Source organism: Nicotiana tomentosiformis, chromosome 5, assembly GCF_000390325.3.
Source record: "Nicotiana tomentosiformis chromosome 5, ASM39032v3, whole genome shotgun sequence".
Taxonomy (NCBI): domain Eukaryota; kingdom Viridiplantae; phylum Streptophyta; class Magnoliopsida; order Solanales; family Solanaceae; genus Nicotiana; species Nicotiana tomentosiformis.
This window is the reverse complement of record NC_090816.1, coordinates 59,965,937-59,986,533: the sequence shown is the minus strand read 5'-3', so window position 1 is coordinate 59,986,533 and position 20,597 is coordinate 59,965,937. Positions and strand designations below refer to the sequence as shown.

The window sequence follows — 20,597 nt, the reverse complement described above, 5'->3', positions numbered from 1 at the left end:
ACGTAAGAGGAATGAGAAAAATGAGATACAAAGATATAAGGCACGCCTCGTTGCACAAGGATTTTAAAAGCCTAGTGTCGATTATGAAGAGATATATTTACCTGTTATGGATGCAATAACCTTTCTTTATCTCATTAGTTTTTCTGTCCATGTAAAGTTTGACATGCATTTAATGGATGTGATTACAGCCTACCTTTATGTCTCACTTGATAATGAGATATACATGAGAATTTTCGAAGAATTTAAAATGCCTACCGCACATAATTCAAAGTCCCAAAAAATATTTTCAATCAAATTGCAAAGATCTTTGTATGGTCTAACACAACCAGGACGAATGTGGTATAACCTCCTTAGTGAGTATTTATTAAAGGAAGGTTATATGAATGATGTCATTTGTCCATGTGTTTTTATAAATAAAACAACATCGGGGTTTATTGTACTTGCCATATATGTTGATAACATAAACCTTATTGGAACTCCTACAGAACTCCAAAAGGCAATTGATTATTTCATGAGGGAATTCGAGATGAAAGATCTCGGAAAGATAAAATTATGTCTCGGTTTGCAAATTGAACATTTGGCAAACAGAATTTTTGTTTGTCAATCTGCCTACACAGAAAAGGTATTGAAATAGTTTTACATGGATGGATCACATCCGTTAAGTACTCCAATGGTTGTTCGATCGTTGATGTGAATAAGGATCCGTTCCGACCTCAAGAAAAGAATGAAGAGCTTCTTGGTCCTGGAGTACCATATCTTAGTGCAATTGGTGCACTAATGTATCTTGCTAATACTACAAGGCCTGACATAACTTTTTCAGTTAATGTCTTAGCAAGATATAGCTCTGCTCCTATAAGGAGACATTGGAACGAAATCAAACACATATTATGGTATCTAAAAGGGACTACCAATATAAGCTTATTTTATGGAAATGATTGCAGTCCCGATCTTGTTGGTTATGCCGATGTTGGATATTTATCTGACCCACACAAGACTCGATCTCAAATAGGCTATGTGTTTACATGTGGAGGCACTGCCATATCTTGGTGATCGACTAAGCAATCAATCGCGGCAACTTCATCTAACCATGCTGAGATAGTTGCTATGCATGAAGCAAGTCGAGAATGTGTGTGGTTGAGGTCTATACTACATCTTGTTCGAGAAAAAATGTGGTTTGAAGTGTGATAAACTACCCACAATTTTGTATGAAGACAACGCAACATGCATAACCCAATTGAAGGGAGGATTCATAAAAAGAGATAGGACAAAGCACATTTCACCAAAGTTATTTTTTACACATGATTTTCAAAAGAATGGTGATATTAATGTGCAACAGATTTATTCAAGTGATAATATGGCTGATTTGTTCACCAAATCTCTACCAGCGTCAACCTTCAAGAAGCTAGTATATAAGATTGGGATGCAAAGACTTAAAGACGTGAATTGATGCTCTCATCAGGGGGGGGGGGGGGTTAAGATGTGTTGTACTCTTTTTTCCTTACAAGGTTTTGTCCCACTAGGTTTTCCTTGCAAAGTTTTTAACGAGGCAACCAAAAGGAATATTACTAAACATGTGTACACTTTTTCCTTCACTAGAATTTTTTTTCACTGGGTTTTAGTTTAGTTAAGGTTTTAACGAGGCACATTACCTACTGAATAGACATTCAAGGGAGAGTGTGATGAATAGAATTGTACTTAGAGTGAATGTCTATCTTTTAGAGAATTTTTAGAGTTTGTTACTGTGTGGCTAAATCACTCTTCCCCTATAAATAAAGGATTTTATCTCGCTGTAATTTTTCTTAAAACCAATATAATTCTCTATTTCCTTTCTTTGCAATATTCTTCTTTTCTTTTATTGTTTTATTTCAATTTTGGATTAGTTCTAAAATATACAAAATGTTCTAGGATTTACAGAAGTTGAAAGTAGCAGAAATGAGGATGTTGAGGTGGATATGTGGGCACACTAGGATGGATAAGATTAGGAATAGAGATATTCGGGAGAAGGTGGGCGTGACTCCTATAGATGACAAGATGCGGGAAGCGAGGCTCAGATGGTTTGGGTATCTACGGAGGAGAAACCCTAATGCCCCGGTAAGAGGTGTGAGCGGTTGGCTTTGCCGGGTACGAGAAGAGGTAGAGGGCGGCCTAAGAAGTATGGAGATAGGTGATCAGGCAAGACATGACGTGACTTCAGATTTTCGAGGACATGGCCCTTAATAAGAAGGTGTGGAGATCGAGCATTAGGGTTGTATTTTAGGAGGTAGTTGAATATTTTTCTACTTCGTTCCGGGTGTGAGGCTAGTCTGATAGGGTTTGTCTTAGATTGCTAGTGGTTAATGTTGTGTTCACACTATTCTCCCATTTTTCATAGCACCGGGCCTTATTTACTGGTTATTGTTATTGCGTTTCAACTATTTTCTGGTTCTTATAATGCTGTTATTATTTTTATGGTTTCTGTTGATAGTACTGATATATTATCTTTTTCGTCTTTTTCGTTTTCTCGAGCCCAGGGTCTATCGGAAATAGCCTCTCTACTCCATCGGGTAGAGGTAAGGTGTGCGTGCACACTACCCTCCCCATACCTCTTACCTGTGTAGTTTTACTGGGTTGTTGTTGTTGTTGTTGTTATTTTAGGCTTTACTAGAGTAGGATGTATTACATGTACCAATAAGGATTGTGGTTGAATGATAATTATTAAAAAAAAAAAAGGTGTAGTTACATGTAAGGATGAGTGGAATTTTATGATATTTTGGCAATTCTCATGGGTCATCTTACAGTTTTCGTCTTTAGTTTTTAAAAGTGATAAACATCATACGGATTAGCCACACACATTTTCCATATCAGCAATCAACCAAGAAATGGCAATTCCTAGCGTCTGCTTGTGTACCAAGCTCCCTCCAAATCCAAATAAACTTCAGAGTCCTAACCTGTTCTCACTAACCCATCAATCTTCTTCTTTCTCTCCACAGGTAAATATTCCCAATTGATTCAAAGTCCTTACTCCAGTACAACTTAGCCAATTGTGCTTGAATTTCTTTTTAAAGGTAAAGTAAGTCAATCGTGCTCGAATTTATCACAGGTTTCTCTGGATTCAGTTGAGAGTTCGAGAAATGCATTGGTTTCTTTTGGTGAATCAATATCAAGAGCAAGCTTTCTAGCTCTTCTCTCTGCTTCACTCTTCTTGGCCTCGGATCCTGCTTTAGCGTTTAAGGTATTCAACCCATTTTATTTGGTTTGTTCCAAGCTCAAAATATTGATGAATGAATTGGTGGGTTTTCTTTGTTTCTCATATGGGTTTGACGCATAATGTGTGTTAATCAAGGGTGGAGGTCCTTACGGTGCTGGAGTGACTAGGGGCCAAGATCTTACAGGGAAGGATTTTAGTGGCAAAACTTTGATCAAACAAGACTTTAAAACGGTAATAATGTGGTTTTATTCACACTACTTTCTTTTTGCTCTTGTACCATTTCATATGATTTATTGATTAACGCGTGAATTTTAAAGGTTATCTTGATATTTACTGGTTGCTGTTTGATTGTACGACTAAGAATGCATATGGTGTTTATGTGAGTTTGTCACAGTCAATACTCAGGCAAGCTAATTTTAAAGGTGCAAATTTAATTGGAGCTAGCTTCTTTGATGCCGATTTAACAGGCAAGTTCATCATTCTTTACATTCCATTTCCTGGTTTAGTAGCAGACAAATATGCAGTTGGTAATGTAAGTAATAATCTGATCTGCGGTTTTTTGATATTGCTCATCGAAGGAGTAATCCATCTGATGTAAGCACTAGTACCCATTTGACAAACTAATTCTTCCCACTAACTTCAACGATAGAGAATCAAATGGAAAACGATAACCACCATCGAATGGAACACCAGCTAAGAAGATTCTGGAAATGTGTCCTGGTGAAAAGTTAGAAGAAACATCAGAAAGAAAGGTGTGTGTGTGTGTGTGTGGAATATAAGAATCCCCTTTAGGGAGAAGCAGGAAGAGTCATAAAAACATATAAATTGAGGTAGCAGAGCAAGACCTGCAGAAACTTATTTAAGAGAATTCTAGAAGATGATCCTTTTTTAAAAGAAAATCTGCAATTTGTATGCAATTGTGAAATGTATCATTACCATCATCCCATTCATCTTCTTATTTTAAACAACACTTTTTTCAGGACCATATAGGAAATAAAGAAAGTAATCCTTGTACTAATTTGAATCTTTATTATGAAATCCAGGCTTCATTCAGTGCATCCATGTTCCTGATTATGTAATTCACTTTATATTCTGTAACAGCATGAATCACTGTCTTAAACGGTGATGCTATATGAAATGGAAGGAAGGATGTTATATAAGTTCAAATTTCTCGTAAAAGGCTGGTCATGACTTGGTGTTGGTGCTTGTTTCATTGGTGCTTCCCGAAACTGAAGGCTCTTGAATTTTCACCTAAATATCCATTATGTAATATTCCCTTTATATGGCCAGGGGCTGATCTTTCAGATGCTGATCTTAGAGGGGCTGACTTCTCCTTAGCAAATGTGACAAAGGTGAGCGGCTCATTGATTGATTCCATGATCAATACGTTAGTGTTGTCCCTTTGGCTTTGTGGAGAGAAAAATAGCTGCATCAACACAGACCTAGGATAGGTGTCCTACTAACTGCTTGCCACTTTGCAGACTTAGGTAACCGGGGAAATTAAAAGATTGTTAGTCCTACTTGATTTGGATGATTTTTGTGCTGAAGACTTTAGGTTCTCGGAATGGCAGGCTTAGCGGCCCACAAAATGCCCTGTTAGTGAGAAGTGATTCGTTGTTTTAAGAAAGTACTTTTGAACTACTGGCACATCTTCTACTTCGACAAGGCGTGCAAAAGGAAAAAAGCAGGAAATTACATCCAATGACTAGGGATGGCAATGGGCGGGGCTGGGCGGGTTGAAATAAAAAAATTTAAATTTTGTGCGGGTGCAGGTTAGAGCTTAAATTTTTCACAAAATTATAACCTTTCATGACGTCTTCGGTCTACTTTTGAGATATTAAGTTTCTGTCAAAGTATGTTTGTCTGCATTAGAAAGGTTTTCTGGATAACATAATAAACAATCCTAAATTTATTAGCCTAATTCGTAATTTTTTTAATAAGTAATTCGTAACAAAAAATTTACAATGCCTTATTACATGTGTGCTGAATCTAATCTATAATGGAGTACGGAAGCAGCTCAAGTTTTTATATAGAAATTAGTTTCATGTTTACTTGCTACTTTATATAATTTTACTACTTCAAAATATTTTTAAAAAGCATTTAATTTCTAAATAACCTTACTATTATTTTTAGACTTTGTGTACTTTTAATCCTATGCAATATATTGGAGAAACTAAGCAAAGCAGTTACATCCAATCGTAAATTCTTAACTGACATGGGAACTTTTAGCCAAAAAAATTAAAAAGAAATAAAACTAATCAAGAAAAAAAGAACTGAAGTGGGTCGGGCGGATGCGGGTGGAAATGCCATGCGGGGCGGGGCGAGTTGGGTTGAAATTTTGTGGGTTTATACAGACCACACCGCACCGCACCGCACCGCTTGCCATCCCTACTAATGACCTTGAAAATGGATGGTCTTGATTTTTTGACCCCGCTTACCCCATGGGCAAACCTTTAAGAGCAAAACTCAAAAGTATAGCCCGTAAGGCAAGCGATAGTCAAAACTTGTTAAACCATGGGGCAAGCGCGGTCAAAAAATCAAGAGTGGCACCGAAGTGTCCTATTTTTGCGAATCACGCAAGGAAAAGGAGTAAGGGCTTAGGAAGGTGACGCAACATATCTTTTCAGCCCTTAGACCAGTTCTCTCTCATTCATGCCTTCCTTCAAGGCCTATTCTTTTGGATATCTTTGTTTCCTTCTTTCCAAGAGCATCCTTTTTCCTTTGATTGACGGAACTTCTATCTTAAATCCCTTGACCTAATCTCTCCTTGACTGACCGCAGCCTGGTGTTCCCAATCTTTCTTGGAGGGTGTCGAACCAACAATAAGCCTTTCTCACCATTCCTAATATCCAAGGCAAAGGCAAAGGATCCCATTTCTTTAACGCTCCACGTAGCTCACGACCCAGCACAAAGAAATCTCTTATATAGTTGGACGGAAATGTGGATCTACCAACAGATTCCATTCCATTTGTAGTCTCAATCCTACACTCAATGAAAGTCGAAGCCCTGTCTGACCCCTCAATCTTTCTTTCCGGATTGATACAGGCGATTTTGCCACCTAATCCAGATAAAATAAAAGGTTTTGTCAGTCAGAGCCAATGGGAAAGTCTGGTCAAGAGAGGGTCTCTTTGCAATTTATGCATCTGGCACTTTGTCCTTTATGCTCCAAATCTGAATTCTGACATGCTTATCTCTGTATTGTATTCTCTGATGAAGACTTATCTCTGATTAGTGGAAAAATCACAATCATGGAATTGTTGAATGCATAGCCTACATGTGTGTTAGATAATCTTACTGACCACTCGCTTCCTATCAACCCTTTGGGCCACATCTTTCTTAATTCATATGATAAAGCCCAGTATTTAACATCAGATATGTCAATATTCACAGTTAATCTTAGGTGATTAATCAGACCAGGGGTGGAGCTAGGGGATGGAACGTTCGCTGAAAAATTACATTGTTTATATATGGTTAAATCTTTTTTTATTTGTATATATTAGATGTTGAATCCTCTTGACTTCTTTGCCTGGTTACTTTTATTTTTTGTCTCCTCTTAGTGAAAATTCCGCCTCGGTCACTGAATTAGACCTCTCTCTAGTTTAGTGAAACTAAGTGAACCGCCCTGTTGTCTAATGAAACTGAGTTGACATATCCTCTAGTTCAAAAAATAGATAAACCTTGTTCATGTTTCTACACTGCTGGAATTGCTGCTACTCTGTTGTTGTGACTACCAACCTCTATGGTGCAGGTGAATTTAAGCAATGCTAACCTGGAAGGAGCACTTACAACTGGCAATACATCTTTCAAGGGGTCCAATATAGAAGGGGCAGGTAAGAGGAAACAGCAAAAGAATTTTCTTGTATAATGAAGTACACCAAGATGCCCTGGGAGGTAGTTATTGCACAAGAACGCAGTCAAGCAACTATCTAAAAAACGCAAAGAATTATGCATAATAGGAAAGAGTAGAAGAATACACTGGTTTATTAAAATCGGAGAGTTGCTGCTGTATTCGGCAAAGTTTGGAGAAATATTTATGGAATTGGACTAGCTAAGATAATATAGAGGAATAAAAACTGTGCAGTAATGTGTCAGTTTGGGTGTGGCGATTTCTCTCTGTTCCACCTTCAACATGAAATTTTTCTCAGTATCTTATTCATCTTCTGAACATTAAGTACCCATTCAATGAATTTTTACCGTGAATTTGAACACTGACATGCAAGCTGAAGAAAGTTGCTGATTCTTATCCTCAGCATTGAGTTGATTGTTTCCCAAAAGAAAGAAAAAGGTAAACTTGGTCTTCTATGGTTGAAGAATATATTCTTCAAATAAAACCAATCTGGCAGCTGTTTTATTTGACGTGCCAATGCGGATGTGTTTAACCTAAAAATGATTTTTATGGTCAAAGCAATTAAATAAATATTTCGAGTTACTAACAACTGATTTAATTCACTTTTCCAAATATGAACGATAAGAAAAAGGAACAAATATAAAAATGGAACGAATTGAAAGATGGAAAGTAATAGAAATCTTATGATGAATGTAGCCCTTCTTATGTATGAACACAAAGATGCATTCTCACCAATAGAGAGCTTAAATTGAGCAATATAATTGAGAGAAAGTAATTGAGTATTTCTCGATGATGATACAAGATATGGAAGAGTGGTTTAAATAGTACTTTCTTTCATAACTTTTGGCCTTGTTTAGCTCTTGCCCGTTACTGTCATTTATTACATTAATTGTCTGTTACGTGATTGATTTGTAACAGTTGAGGTAGTGATGGAAAATCCCGTGTAATCAGGGAATGATTGATTCTTTTCATACTCGTAGCCGTGAACGACCCCTATTTATCAGATCTGTGGTTGTGCTCTTGTATTTGACCCCGAGGCTAATAGGCACGGTAAATTTGTGTATGATGATTGATTCTTTTCATACTCGTAGCAGTGAACGACCCCTATCTATCAGATTTGTGGTTGTGCTCTTGTATTTGACCCCGAGGCTAATAGGCACGGTAAATTTGTGTACGACCTCGAAGGTATTGCACACATCTTCTGTACACGTCATTCTTCTTTGTTGTAATAACTTCAATGACATCTGTCATCACATAATAAGTCCACGTGGTGCGTCTATTTTCACTAATACAAGTAGTTCCACCCCCCTCCCCCCCCAAACTGTGTAGTCAACTCCGCCTCTTCCCGAGATTATTATTGCGTGCTGCAGAAGTGAAGAGACATGCACTTCTTCCATTTAATGCTCGAGACACGTGTCTTGTTACGATTGGTTATGAAGTTTGCAGCAGTTTTCCGGGCACATATGACTGTCAATTTGATATGACAGTCCTATGATGAAGGTTTATGATGGCATATCTTTGCCTTATAAGAACCACAAACCCTCATAATCTTCCATCTACTTTCTTTCGTCTTTGTCTTTTTCCTAAAATCCTTCTTTGCTCTTCATTCTTGCCTTCAACTTCCTTTCTTCATATCTTCCATGGCTTCCAAATCATCTGCTTCTACTGCTCCTACTGCTTCTCCTCGTTGCATTGTTATAGTCGACGATCTTCCCTATACAGTAGCTCCGGTTAGGACTAGAAGAAGGGGAGGAAGGCTTTGTAACCTTGGTTCTATGGAAAATAGAAATAGCTCCTATTCCGTTAAAGGAAGCTGTTCAAAATTTGCTTCTTCTACCAAAGCTAGAACTTCTTCTACTTGTGGATCTTCTTACAAGGGTAAAGCAAAGGTTGATAATGAACCCTTAGTCTCTGAGATTATTCCCCAAGAGTTTAACTTTGCTGCTATTTGTGCAGAATGGAACAATAACATAAACAAATGAGAAGGTCGTAACAAGCATGTTGACCTTTATCCTTCTCTCATCAAACCTGGTCATCTTCCCCTTTTCATAGAAAGTGCCGATGAAGATCTAATTTTCCAATCTAAACTCTTGGTGATAAAGATCGAATAATCAGCTATCCTGAAGGCTATTCGTTTGTCTACACTTACTCATTTACCCTCGGGTTCGAACATGCAATAGACTCGGTGATCATCGAATTCTGTCGGCATTTCAACGTGTCCCTTGGTCAAATAGGCCCTATAGTTTAGAGGGCAGTAGCGTGCCCATGCTACTTGTCGAAATTTTACTTTTCATCATCTTCTACATCGAAAACTTTTACGTACTGGAATATTTACACTTACGACAAGGAGTAAACAGGTTGTTGTTGGTCCCGAGGATGATTACGACAGAGGGTGGTACAACAAGTTTGTGGCTGTTCTAACTCGGGAATTGGTGGGAGATGAGAACATGTCTTTCCCTGAAAAGTGGAACTTTAAACGTAAGTTTTCATCACTATCTTCAAATTTCTTTTATTTTAATTGAAACCCTAATTCTTCCATATACACGTTTTGTAGCAATCATGGAAGTTTTTGGTGAAATACTAGGATTCCGTGAGTGGGTGGCGTTGATGCTATCTTTTGCCCCCATGGATCAGAGGACTTGAAATTTTTTTTCCATGGATGGAAAGTGAAAACTCACGGTAAATCATTTTTTGTACCGTGCTTATTTTCGTGTCTATTTACTTTTCTTTTTTAACACTTTGTTTGCATATGCAACAACAACAACCTAGTGAAATCCCACAAGTGGGGCTTTGTCTATATATGCAGGATTCAGAATCCGTGGTGTCCCACTTTCTTTCGCTCCTACCATTAGACTTATGTCGACACAACTCAGGAGCGTATCTTAAGTTTGTCCTTCAAAGAGGAAAGATAGAGAAACTCTTGCCTTTGCGGAAGAAGAGGAAGAGAAGGAAGGTTCTCTCAAGAAGAGGCCTCGGACTAGGAAGCGAATAGTTTTGGAGGACGACCAGAATAATCCCCAAGCTCAACCTTTAGATACCGTGCTCTTCCATTTGGTTGATGAACCAGAAGATGTTCCGACGGCTATTACAGATGAGGAAGTTGCTGAGCCACCTCTGATACCGACCACAGACCCGATTGAAGAGTTGTTTGATCAAGGGTTCGGGGACCATGATGGTGAAGACCATCAAGTTTACCTTACCAATGAAGATCAACTTCCCGCAGCTCCAGCTTTAGTGCCTTCCGTCTCTGTTCTCTCTGGAAAAAAGGAAAATGCGGCAAGTGATGGTGGAAGTCCGGGAGAAAATATATCTTTTAAAGAGACCTGATCGGGCTTCTGTTTGGCTAAAACCTCTCATCGGACCTCTTGATAAGGAAAAGTTGGAGTCCCATTCTTCAATTACCCTTGCGAATGATATTGTTCATTCAACTCTTAGGGTATGATATACTTTCATCCTTTTCTTCTTCTTATTCTTCAACTCTTTTTTTTCTTTTACTTTTCTTATTCTCGATAAACTTAACTGGCACGGAGTTAATGAAAATGATTGCCTGGACTGAGCAACAAGTGGAAGAATTATCTACGGAGGCTCATAATTGGAGGGCATAGTTTGAAAGCCTTAAGTTGGAGAAAGGAGTCATACAAAATAAAAGAAGTTCTGCAACAGCAGCTCAAGTTGACGACCGCAGAAAGGAGTCGTACAAAATATTCGGCTCTTATCAGTGTTTTTACCATCGATTTAACCCCTACGTTATTACCACGCCGACGTTCGTGCATTTCTTGCATAACATATTCAGTTTGAACAGGACCAAGACATTTAGCCAAAGGATCACTAAACATTTTTCGATATCAATTCCCTTTCACTAAACAATAGAGAGCAGCTTGTGTGCGTAACCTTTGAGATTGTTTCTTATCCTCGGGTAATATCCCATGCTGCAAGTAATTTACAAATTTATTTCGCCAATCCCTTGTAAAACTAGTAAAATTTACCTCGCTTTTTTGTTTGATTGAGCGCTGAATGGAATAGATGCACCACTATTGCATTTTCAGAGTTAGTTATATCTGCTACCGGTCCAAGGTTTCTAATGTATCTGCTTCTGCATTTTCCTCCCTTGGAATTTGAATAGCTTTCCATTCTCGGAAATGATGTAATAACTCCCGTACCTTTTCTAGGTACTGTGCATCCGTGCCTCTCACGCTGCATAATTCCCTAGCATTTGGTTTACCACCAGCTGAGAGTCACTTTTAATTTCGAGCTGCTCGATTCCCATTTCTCCTGCGAGTTCCAAACCTACAACCACTGCTTCATACTCGGCTTCATTATTAGTAATAGGGTAACATTTTATCGCTTGTCTAAGATTTCTCCAGTAGATGCAAGACAATACACAAACCTGCTCCTTTTATGTTAGAGGATCCATCCGTGTATAAGATCCAAGTCCCTAGATTGGACTCCGGAAGTGACACGTACCTCTTTTTTAGCTTCGGGAATTAGGTTCGAGCTAAAATCTGCTAGTACATGTGACTTTATGGTATTACGTGGTTGATAAATAATATCATATTCACTAAGTTCTATGCCCATTTAGTTAATCTTCCTGATAACTCATGCTTATGTAAAATATTGTGCAATGGAAAAGTCGTTATAACATAGATTGGGTGACATTGAAAATAAGGTCGTAATTGTCCTTATTCCATTATTAATGCCAAGGCTAATTTTTCTAGGTGCGAATATCTTGTCTCAACTTCTAACAATGCTTTACTAACATAATAGATAGGGAATTGCGTGCCTTTTTCTTTTCTAACCAAAACTACATTCACTGAAACTTCAGATACGGCAAGGTAAACAGGCAACTTTTTCCCCCTCTTTCGGCTTTGAGAGCGAAGGTGGTTTTGATAGATAAGCTTTTAAATCCTTCAATGCTTGTTGACATTCATCTGTCCCTCAAACTTGTTTTGCTTTTTCAGCAGTAAGAAAAACCTAAAGAATCTTTTAGAGGACCTAGATATAAATCTTGCCAAAGCTGTTATTCTTCATGTTAGACTTTGTACTTCTTTTTTGCTTGTAAGTACATTCCGAATTTCTTCAAAAACTTTGATTTGCGCTGGATTTACTTCGACTCCCTATTAGAAAAAGGAAAACCTAAAAATTTACCTGATGCGACGCCAAATACACTTTTCTCTAGGTTCAACTTCATGTTGTATCTTCGAAGAATTGCAAATGCTTCTTTCAAATGCTCGAGATGATATTCTGCTTGTGTTGATTTTACCAGCATCTCATTAATGTATACCTCCATAGTTTTCCTTAAATGCTGTTGGAACATTTTGGTCACCAATCTTTGATATGTGGCTCCAGCGTTTTTTAGTCCAAAGTGCATGACCTTGTAACAGTAAGACCCCCTATCCGTAATGAAGGGAGTTTTTTCCTCGTCTTCGGGATACATTTTAATTTGATTATATCCAGAATAAGCATCTAAAAAACTCAAACCGGCAGTAGAGTCAATTAATTGATCAATATGTGGCAAAGAAAAACAATCTCTAGGACATGCTTTGTTCAAATCAGTATAATCTACATCCATTTAGCATTTTTTTTTGGTACGACAATAGTATTTGCTAACCAATCAGGATATTTAACTTCGCGTATAGACCTGATTTTTAATAGCTTACTTACCACTTCTTTTATCACCTGCTTCTTGAAAGCGCCTTGTTTTCTCTTCTTTTGCTTTACCGGAGGATGTAATGGGTTCTCATTAAGTTTGTGAGTCATTACCTCCGGTGGGATATCTGTCATATTTGAATGCGACCAAGTAAAGCAATCAGAGTTAGCTTGTAAAAATTCGAACTTACGTTTTAGCTTCAGGCTGAGATTTGTTCCAATGTAGACTTTTCTCTTGGGCCAGTGATCGAATAAGATAACAGATTCGAGCTCCTCTGATGTTATTTTAATTATGTCATTCTCTTCTGGTTCCTTGATCACATCTGGCCTCCCGTCTGTATCTACTTCACTTCCCGTGCCTGATATCGTGGCTGCTGAGGGCTCAGTTGTCTCCTTAGCTTGATGTTGTAATTTCTATTTTACCTTGTCAGTATTGGTTAAGATGCTAGCAATAGCCACCGAATTTGTTTCTCGGGTTGCTCGTTGATCTCCCCTAATCTGTTGAATTCCCCATTGTGATGGAAATTTAATAACTTGATGCAACGTTCAAAGTACCGCATCCATATCATGAATCCACGGTCTTCCTAAAATTATGTTATAAGCCATGTCGGCTTCCACCACTTGAAAATTAGTGTCCTTTACCACTCATGTTGCGAAAGTGTTAGAAAATTTGGGAGAGTAAGACAACACAAAAGAACACTCAACACTCACAAATAAGAAAGTTGAGGAAAGGAGATTTCTATTCAACTTGACTTGCTCCAAATGGCTAGGAATACATTGCTATTTATAGGAAAAATCTTTCATGTATCTAGCCTACACTACATGTAAACATAATAACTAAGTCTACACCTCACATCTTTCAAGGTACATGGATAACACTACTAGACATTATATCTTTCAAAGTACATCAATGTGAACATACTCTAATACATGTACTAAATTAATGTTCTAGTTCATGAACTAATGTAAACAAATGGAAACAAGTTTACATTGTCCACATTTCAACATCCCCCTTAAACTTGTTTCATCACTCCAAGAGCCATCCTTAGCTTTTGAAAGAGCTCAATCTTCAACGGCTTGGTGAAAATATCCGCAATTTTCACTACTTTGGTAATTACACTTGAATTGTCGAATGAGGATAGACATCGGGCCTTTGGTATGATTCGATCCACTACTTGCATTTCTTCGACCACTCATAGCAGTATGATGTTTACTGAGCTACCTGGATCAATCAAAATTCGATTTACATTAGTGTCATGAACAAGTAAGGAAATTACTAACGCATCATTGTGTGGTATGAACAAGCCATCTGCATTCTTGTTGTTAAATGTTATGCTTTCTCCCGTTAGGACTTGCCGAATACATTTCTCATGTGTTACAAATACCTTAGCTGTCATTTTTGCCGCCGTATACGTTACCCCCGTTGACTTCTTCGCCCCCGGTTATGACATTTACTGTCCTCTTCGGTGATGGTGGTTTGGGTGGTTCCTCCCTGTTCTTCATGTAAGCCTGTTTATTTGTCACTGAATAATTTAGTGAGATAATCTTTTTTAAGAAGATAACTGACTTCACTTTGCAAAAGCCTGCAATCCTTTGATCTATGACCATAATCATTATGGAATACACACCAAAATTTCTGACTCTTTTTACTAGGATCCGACCTCATTTCTTTTGATCACCGTACCTTATCTCCCATATTTCTTAGTACCGATGATAATTCAGATGTACTTATATATTGAAATTGTAATCTACTAATTTCTGTCTGGGACTGTGGTCATTGTATCTCGTTGCTTGTAGTTCTTTTCCAGCGCGTAAGGGAGAATTTACACCTCTCTGTCTTGACCTTTGATTAGACTGTACCTGTTCTGATTTTTGTGCGTGATCTCGCATTGCATGTCCCATATAAGGCTCGTACCTATTTTTTGAACTTCTTCGCTTAGACTCTGACCTTCTAGCATTGCATTCGATAGACTCCCGAACCTATCCTCCTTATTTTGGCTGAATCACCGTATTTTCCTCTATTTGAAGCTTCGTGTTGTACCTGTTGTAAACGTCGTTCCAGGTGGTTGGTGAGAATTCTCGTATTCAATCTTCTCGTAGTTTCTGAACTCCTTTCATTCAGGATTCTTGCAAAAGCTATTGCTACCCAATTATCAGGTATAAGAGGTAATAACATTCTTTCCGCGGGAAGCGATCCACAAATTCCCCGAGTAATTCTGTGCTTCCTTGCTGTATTTTAAAGATATCCTCCATACATTTCTCCACTTTTTGGGCTCCAGAATGTGCTTTAATAAATGCATCTGCAAGCTCAGCAAATGAATCAATTGAATTTTCAGGTAAAAGAAAATACCATGTTAATGCCCCTTTCGTGAGGGTTTCGCCATACATTTCACCAGCATTGACTCTATTTCCTGCTTAGTCAAATCATTGCCTTTGACTCATGTTGAGAATGCTGTCACATGATCTCATGGGTCGGAAGTTGCATCATACTTAGGAATATTTGGCATTTTAAACTTCTTTGGTATTGGTAATGGAGCTGCACTAGGTTTTCACGGTTATTGCGAATATTTGTCCATATTTACGCCTTTGATTACTGGTGATACACCCGATATTTGCTTTATTCGTTCATTCTTCTCCTTGAGTTGTTTCTGCAAGGTTAAAACTAGATTTTATAAATCACTATTACCTGGCGTAGCTGAACCTCCAGCCCCAGAGCTATTTGTATTTTTCCTACTCCCAAAATTTTCAAGCCATGAATTGGGGTTTTCCATGGTTGTGTTAACTGGTGGTAGTGCTAGATTTGCTGTCGTTGCATTGCTTGCCAAAGTTCTTAATGCCTCTCTAATCTGTTGAGCGATAAATTGCTTCAAGTCATCCTACAAACCCGATTGTTCTTCATTTCACTGCTCAGTACTACAATTAGCAGATTCGACAGGTGAATTATCACGTGAATGTTGTGGAAAATGCGTGGGTGAAGTCCTTGGAGGTGTTCCCCCTTGTTCATTCCCCTGCTGAATGACTTGATCAGTTCCAGACACAATTTGTTATTAGGAGAAGAGAAATTATAAATGGAAAACTGAACGATTGTTAGACTTCCGGTAACAGAACCAAACTGTTTAACCTAAAAATGATTTTTGTGGTCAAAGTAATTAAATAAATATTTCGGGTTACTACCAACCGATCTAATTCACTTTTCCAAATATTAACGATAAGAGAAAGGGACAAATATAAAAAAAAGAACAAATTGAAAGATGGAAAGTAATAGAAATCTTATCGATGAATGTAGCCCTTCTTCTGTTTGATCGCAAAGATGCTTTTTCAACAATAGAGAGCTTAAATTGAGCAATATAATTGAGAGAGTAATTGAGTATTTCTCTATGATGATACAAGATATAGAAGGTGGTTTAAATAGTACTTTCATTCGTAACTGTTTGCCTTGTTTAGCTCCTGCCCGTTACTGTCATTTATTGCATTAATTGTCCGTTACATGATTGATTTGTTGAGGTAGTGATGGCAAATCCCGTGTAATCAGGGATTGACTGATTCGTTCCATACTCGTAACCGTTAGTGATCCCTTTTTATCAGATCCATGGTTGTGCCCTTGTGTTTGACTCCGAGGCGAATAGGTACGGTAAATTTGTGTACCACCCCGAGGTATTGCATACTTCTTCTGTACACGTCATTTTTCTTTGTCGTACTAACTTCAATGACATATGTCGTCACAGAATAGGTCCACGCGGCGAGTCTATTTTCCGGCTAAATACAGGATGCTCTTATACTAGTATTGGTTCCCTGTTACTGATAGTGTATTTCGGATACAGAACCCTTTTGTTGGTTATTCACTTTCTATATATTCTTAAAAGGAATGAACAACAAAGTTGAATGTAGAGCTGATGAAAATGGTCAGCACCGTACCTTTACTTGCATGCTTGGTGTAGATGAAAATGAATTTATAGAAAACTTTGAAGGAATACTATGACAAAGATATCGTGTGCACTGTTAAATTTGCTGTAAACATCCTATGGGATTACTATTTATTGGTTATTCATACTGATTCCTTGATCTTCCTCGTATATGTTCAGACTTCACGGATGTTCCTTTAAGAGACGATCAACGGGAATACCTTTGCAAGATTGCTGACGGGTAAGAGGTTCCTTTCAAAGTCTTTATGTTTACAGTATCTCGCTCCAGTTCCATACTTTCCATAGTCACAACATTATTCGTCTGCAGGGTGAATCCAGTAACCGGTAATGCAACACGAGACACATTGTTCTGCAAATAGCCTGCAGATTTCAGAATCTAGTAGAGTAAGCTGTTAATCATTCATGGATCAATTACTCCCTATTTATTCCTATATATGATTCTGGCTTTTGAACCTCATGGTTTCACATAAAACATCAAAGTTACCTCTTATCGGGTATTCTCCTCTTCCAGCATTGCCTCGATTATGAATGTGGTAACTGGTATTTACATATCAAATTGTTGCATTCGTAGTTTTACATCTTAAACCAGCTAATTAACCCCCGTACTTCTGGTTGTGATTAATAAATAAGTACTTAACACACTTGAGATCAATAAATTGAAACCTACTTTCAGTTTTCCTCGCCAAATATAATATGCTGAGTACTAGTTCCAATGGCCTGATATATTACTTTATCCAATTATCTCGGCATCTCATACATTATTAACTCATCAGAACTTCGATTAGTATAATTATGTTTTCATTATTTGATTAATGTAGGATTCCTCCCCATTTCTATCTACAGACTGTTTCTTCCAACTCAAAGGAAATGTCTCTTTTGACTTTTTGCAGAGATTAAAAAATGGTTCGTATTTGTTCGTAAGATGATTTTTTTTAGATAAATAAACAAAAATATAACGGGCAAAGTGCACTAGTAGCCACTTTTAAGTACTTTTAAGTCTGTTATTTAAAATATATTCACAATTTGTAATGTATTTAAAGATTAGTCAATTCACCCAAACTTCAGGACTAATAGCCTGTTTGGCCAAGTTGGAGAAATCAGCTTATTTTGAGAAGTGCTTTTGAAAAAACTACTTTTGGAGAGAAGCAGTTTGTGTTTGGCTAATCACTCTGAAAAACACTTTTGAGCAATAATTTGTGTTTGGCCAAGCTTTTCAGAAAGTGCTTTTAAGTATCAAATTACGAATAAGGACATTAATAGATTTACTTAATAGTTAATATTATAAGTAAATAAATAATCTCAAAAGTTTGTTATTACAAGCAATAATTAAATCTTTTTATTTTATTTAAGTACAATATGAAAATAAAATTTAAAAGTACTTAATTATTTTAATATAAGTTAAATATATTAAAAATCATTCAACAAATATAAAAACATTCACCTCTAAAGTCACTATATATTAGAAAGCTATCCTAAAAATGATAAGAAATATTTATACCTTAATATCCTAAGTATTAGGTTTGACGGTTATTTTAGTATATACTATATTTTGTTAAGGGTATTTTTGATAAGAAGAAAAGTTAAAACTGCTTCTGCTTCTGCTTTTGGAAAGAAGTTATTTTTTTCTGTTACTCAGAAACTGCTTCTGCTAAAAAAAGCTTGGCCAAACACCTCAAGTTAGGAAAAAAAGTGCTTTTGGGAAAAAAATCACTTCTGGCCTTTTGAGAAGCTTGGCAAAACAGGCTATAAGTATCCTTAATTTTTGTATCCTAAATTTTTGAACTGCTAATTTAAAATTTAAGACTTAGTATCGTCAAGAGCAAATTGATTAATCTTTAAATATATTGTAAACTGTGGATATATTTAAATAGTATGCTTAAAAATGGCTACTTGGTATCATTTTCAGAAATATAACGGAGATGATTACAAAGTTCATGTCCCTGTCCAAGAGTCACTGTGGGCTTTACTAAATTATCTCCTAGGGAGAAGGGTAAAATTCATAAATAGCCGGTTTTAGATATTGTAATTGAAAAATAATCATAGGTTTAAAAATCGTCGAAAACTAGCCACCTTTTAACACGAAAATAAAATTTAGATAAAAGTACCCTCAACTTAATAAAGCATGCCCCTACTTAGAAAAGCGCAGAGACATATAATTCCAGGTAATTATTTTGGAGTTCAAGCTTCTATACATTAAATTCGTGAACACTATAATGGGGGTCAAGCTTCCCAACATCAGCACAATATACCGGATATCGGGTTTTCTTGGTTGAACTCCAGCAGATTGTGCTGATATTCCATGAAAAAAGTAGCAGAACTGGCACGAGACTTAAATTAAAAAGAAGAAAAAAATGAAGAATAATGTCATGGTTTCCTTACTGGTACATAATGCTTCGAGGCATCTTGCAACAACAAATTCTTTTCTTACTCTTTGTATACGGTCGAAATCGGGCATGTCAGATATCATAGGCACGAGGAGCTGCCCCGAGAGTAAGCTCGTAATAAACCAGGCTCGAGCTCAATAGCAAAGTACGGAGCACGAAGATCGAAGTGCTTGCTGAAGATCGAGACCGAGCATGACCGACTTCGAGTAAGGCATAATAATGGAAAGGCGAGATATTAGCAACCGACCGAAGATCTCGGCGGAAATTCCGGAACATATCAAATCAAGTGGTTATTGACGTCAATCATGTGAATTGTTTTCGTTATTAGAATTGTACCTTATTTAGGATTCCTCTACTATATAAAGAGGGACCCTATTCATTTGTAAGGGGATTGATTCACTGATAAAGATATACAAAAATGTTGCTCTCAATTTTACTTACTATCCATTACTGTTCATCATTGTTTATCTTCTGCTCTTTACTGTTCTTCTTACCCAACTTCGAGACCATCTCGAATCGAGGTCGAAAGCGCCGCTAGAACACTGGTTTGATTTATTTTACTATTTAGATTATTTATTCAATTCCTTATTTGTCAATTGGTATTGGATTAAATCACGTATCCTTAAAATCACTAAATAAGTTTAATTGCTAATCGAATTTTAAGGTAAAACTCTTATTGTAGAACAATAAGTTATTTAAAACTTTACGCGCCTCCTCTGCTTCTAATGAGTGAAACAGTGGTGCTCGGACAGTGACCACTGGAGAATCGAGGTTTTTGGTAGAGATCTGTGGTGGTGGAAGGCTAAAATAATTGAAAGGAAATAATGACCATCAGTTAAGTGGTCGGCTAGTTAAGGGGTTGGGGTCAATCGGAGAAGCTGGTCACAAGAAGATAAAGACGTAACTGGATTTCGAAATTTTTTACAGTGAAACTCCGTGATATTTTACTGGGTTTTACTTTGTAAAAAATTAAAACTCCAACACCGTATTTTTAGCTAGGGATATTTTAGTCAAGATTTTATTTTCACATTAAAAATAGCTAAGTTTAAATTACACATGAATTCGTGGTTATTTTTTAATTACAAGTCCTAGAAGTGGCTACGTCGTGCTATTTTTACCAGGGACAACAACAACAACAACAACAATCCAGTATAATTTTACTAGTGAGGTCTGGGGAGGGTAGTGTGTACGCAGACCTTACCCCTACCCTAGGGTAGAGAGGCTGTTTCCGATAGACCCTCGGCTCCCTCCCTCCAAGAACTCCCCACTTTGCTCTTGGGGTGACTCGAACTCACAACCTCTTGGTTGGAAGTGGAGGGTGCTCACCACTAGAGCAACCCACATTTTACTAGGGAGGATGACAGAAATAAGACACTTCAGTGCCACTATTGATTTTTTGACACCAGTAATTGAAATTTGGAAAAATAGCCCCCCTTCCCCCTCTAGAATATTAAAGTTCGCTCGTCAGGAATTTTTCTCGATGCCAGAATTTTAAAGCGCGCTGCAGATCACCAAATTTTTCAGCATTGTGGCTGAAATTTTGGTGATCGTCATAATTTATGGCACTTCAAAATTTTGGCGGTGCTTTAAATTTCTAGCAGGCGTATTTT

The 20,597-nt window shown here is 37.3% G+C and overlaps 1 protein-coding gene and 1 long non-coding RNA gene across 5 annotated transcripts; both read left to right on the top strand.

Annotated features, from left to right (window-relative positions):
• Positions 1-2,773: 2,773 nt before the first annotated feature.
• LOC104116642 (thylakoid lumenal 15 kDa protein 1, chloroplastic) lies at positions 2,774-19,454 on the top strand. 3 transcript variants are annotated; one of them, XM_033661433.2, is made up of 9 exons: positions 2,800-2,969; positions 3,080-3,211; positions 3,323-3,418; positions 3,582-3,654; positions 4,478-4,539; positions 6,936-7,017; positions 16,763-16,823; positions 16,911-16,987; positions 19,064-19,454. In XM_033661433.2, exons 1-8 carry the CDS (start codon positions 2,859-2,861, stop codon positions 16,960-16,962), a joined length of 669 nt encoding a protein of 222 aa, XP_033517324.1. In that variant the 5' UTR covers positions 2,800-2,858; the 3' UTR covers positions 16,963-16,987; positions 19,064-19,454. The 3 variants fall into 3 exon arrangements, with proteins under 3 accessions (XP_009625837.1, XP_033517324.1, XP_070031051.1); XM_070174950.1 differs by lacking the exon at positions 19,064-19,454 and adding an exon at positions 17,447-17,934; XM_009627542.4 differs by lacking the exon at positions 19,064-19,454 and having other exon boundaries at positions 2,774-2,969; positions 16,911-17,093.
• On the top strand, positions 7,024-16,625 carry LOC117281582 (uncharacterized). Of its 2 annotated transcripts, XR_011407819.1 has the most exons (3): positions 7,024-9,512; positions 9,589-9,713; positions 9,841-16,625. It is a non-coding gene; the product is annotated as an uncharacterized lncRNA (long non-coding RNA). The 2 variants fall into 2 exon arrangements; XR_004512219.1 differs by having other exon boundaries at positions 9,589-16,625.
• Positions 19,455-20,597: the final 1,143 nt, after the last annotated feature.

Excerpts from the sequence above, each read along its gene's own strand:
- LOC104116642 (XM_033661433.2), top strand. The coding sequence starts at position 2,859 with ATGGCAATTCCTAGCGTCTGCTTGTGTACCAAGCTCCCTCCAAATCCA. Across the intron at positions 3,655-4,477 it reads CTTTGATGCCGATTTAACAG|GGGCTGATCTTTCAGATGCT; the intron begins GCAAGTTCATCA and ends TTATATGGCCAG. Across the intron at positions 7,018-16,762 it reads GTCCAATATAGAAGGGGCAG|ACTTCACGGATGTTCCTTTA; the intron begins GTAAGAGGAAAC and ends GTATATGTTCAG.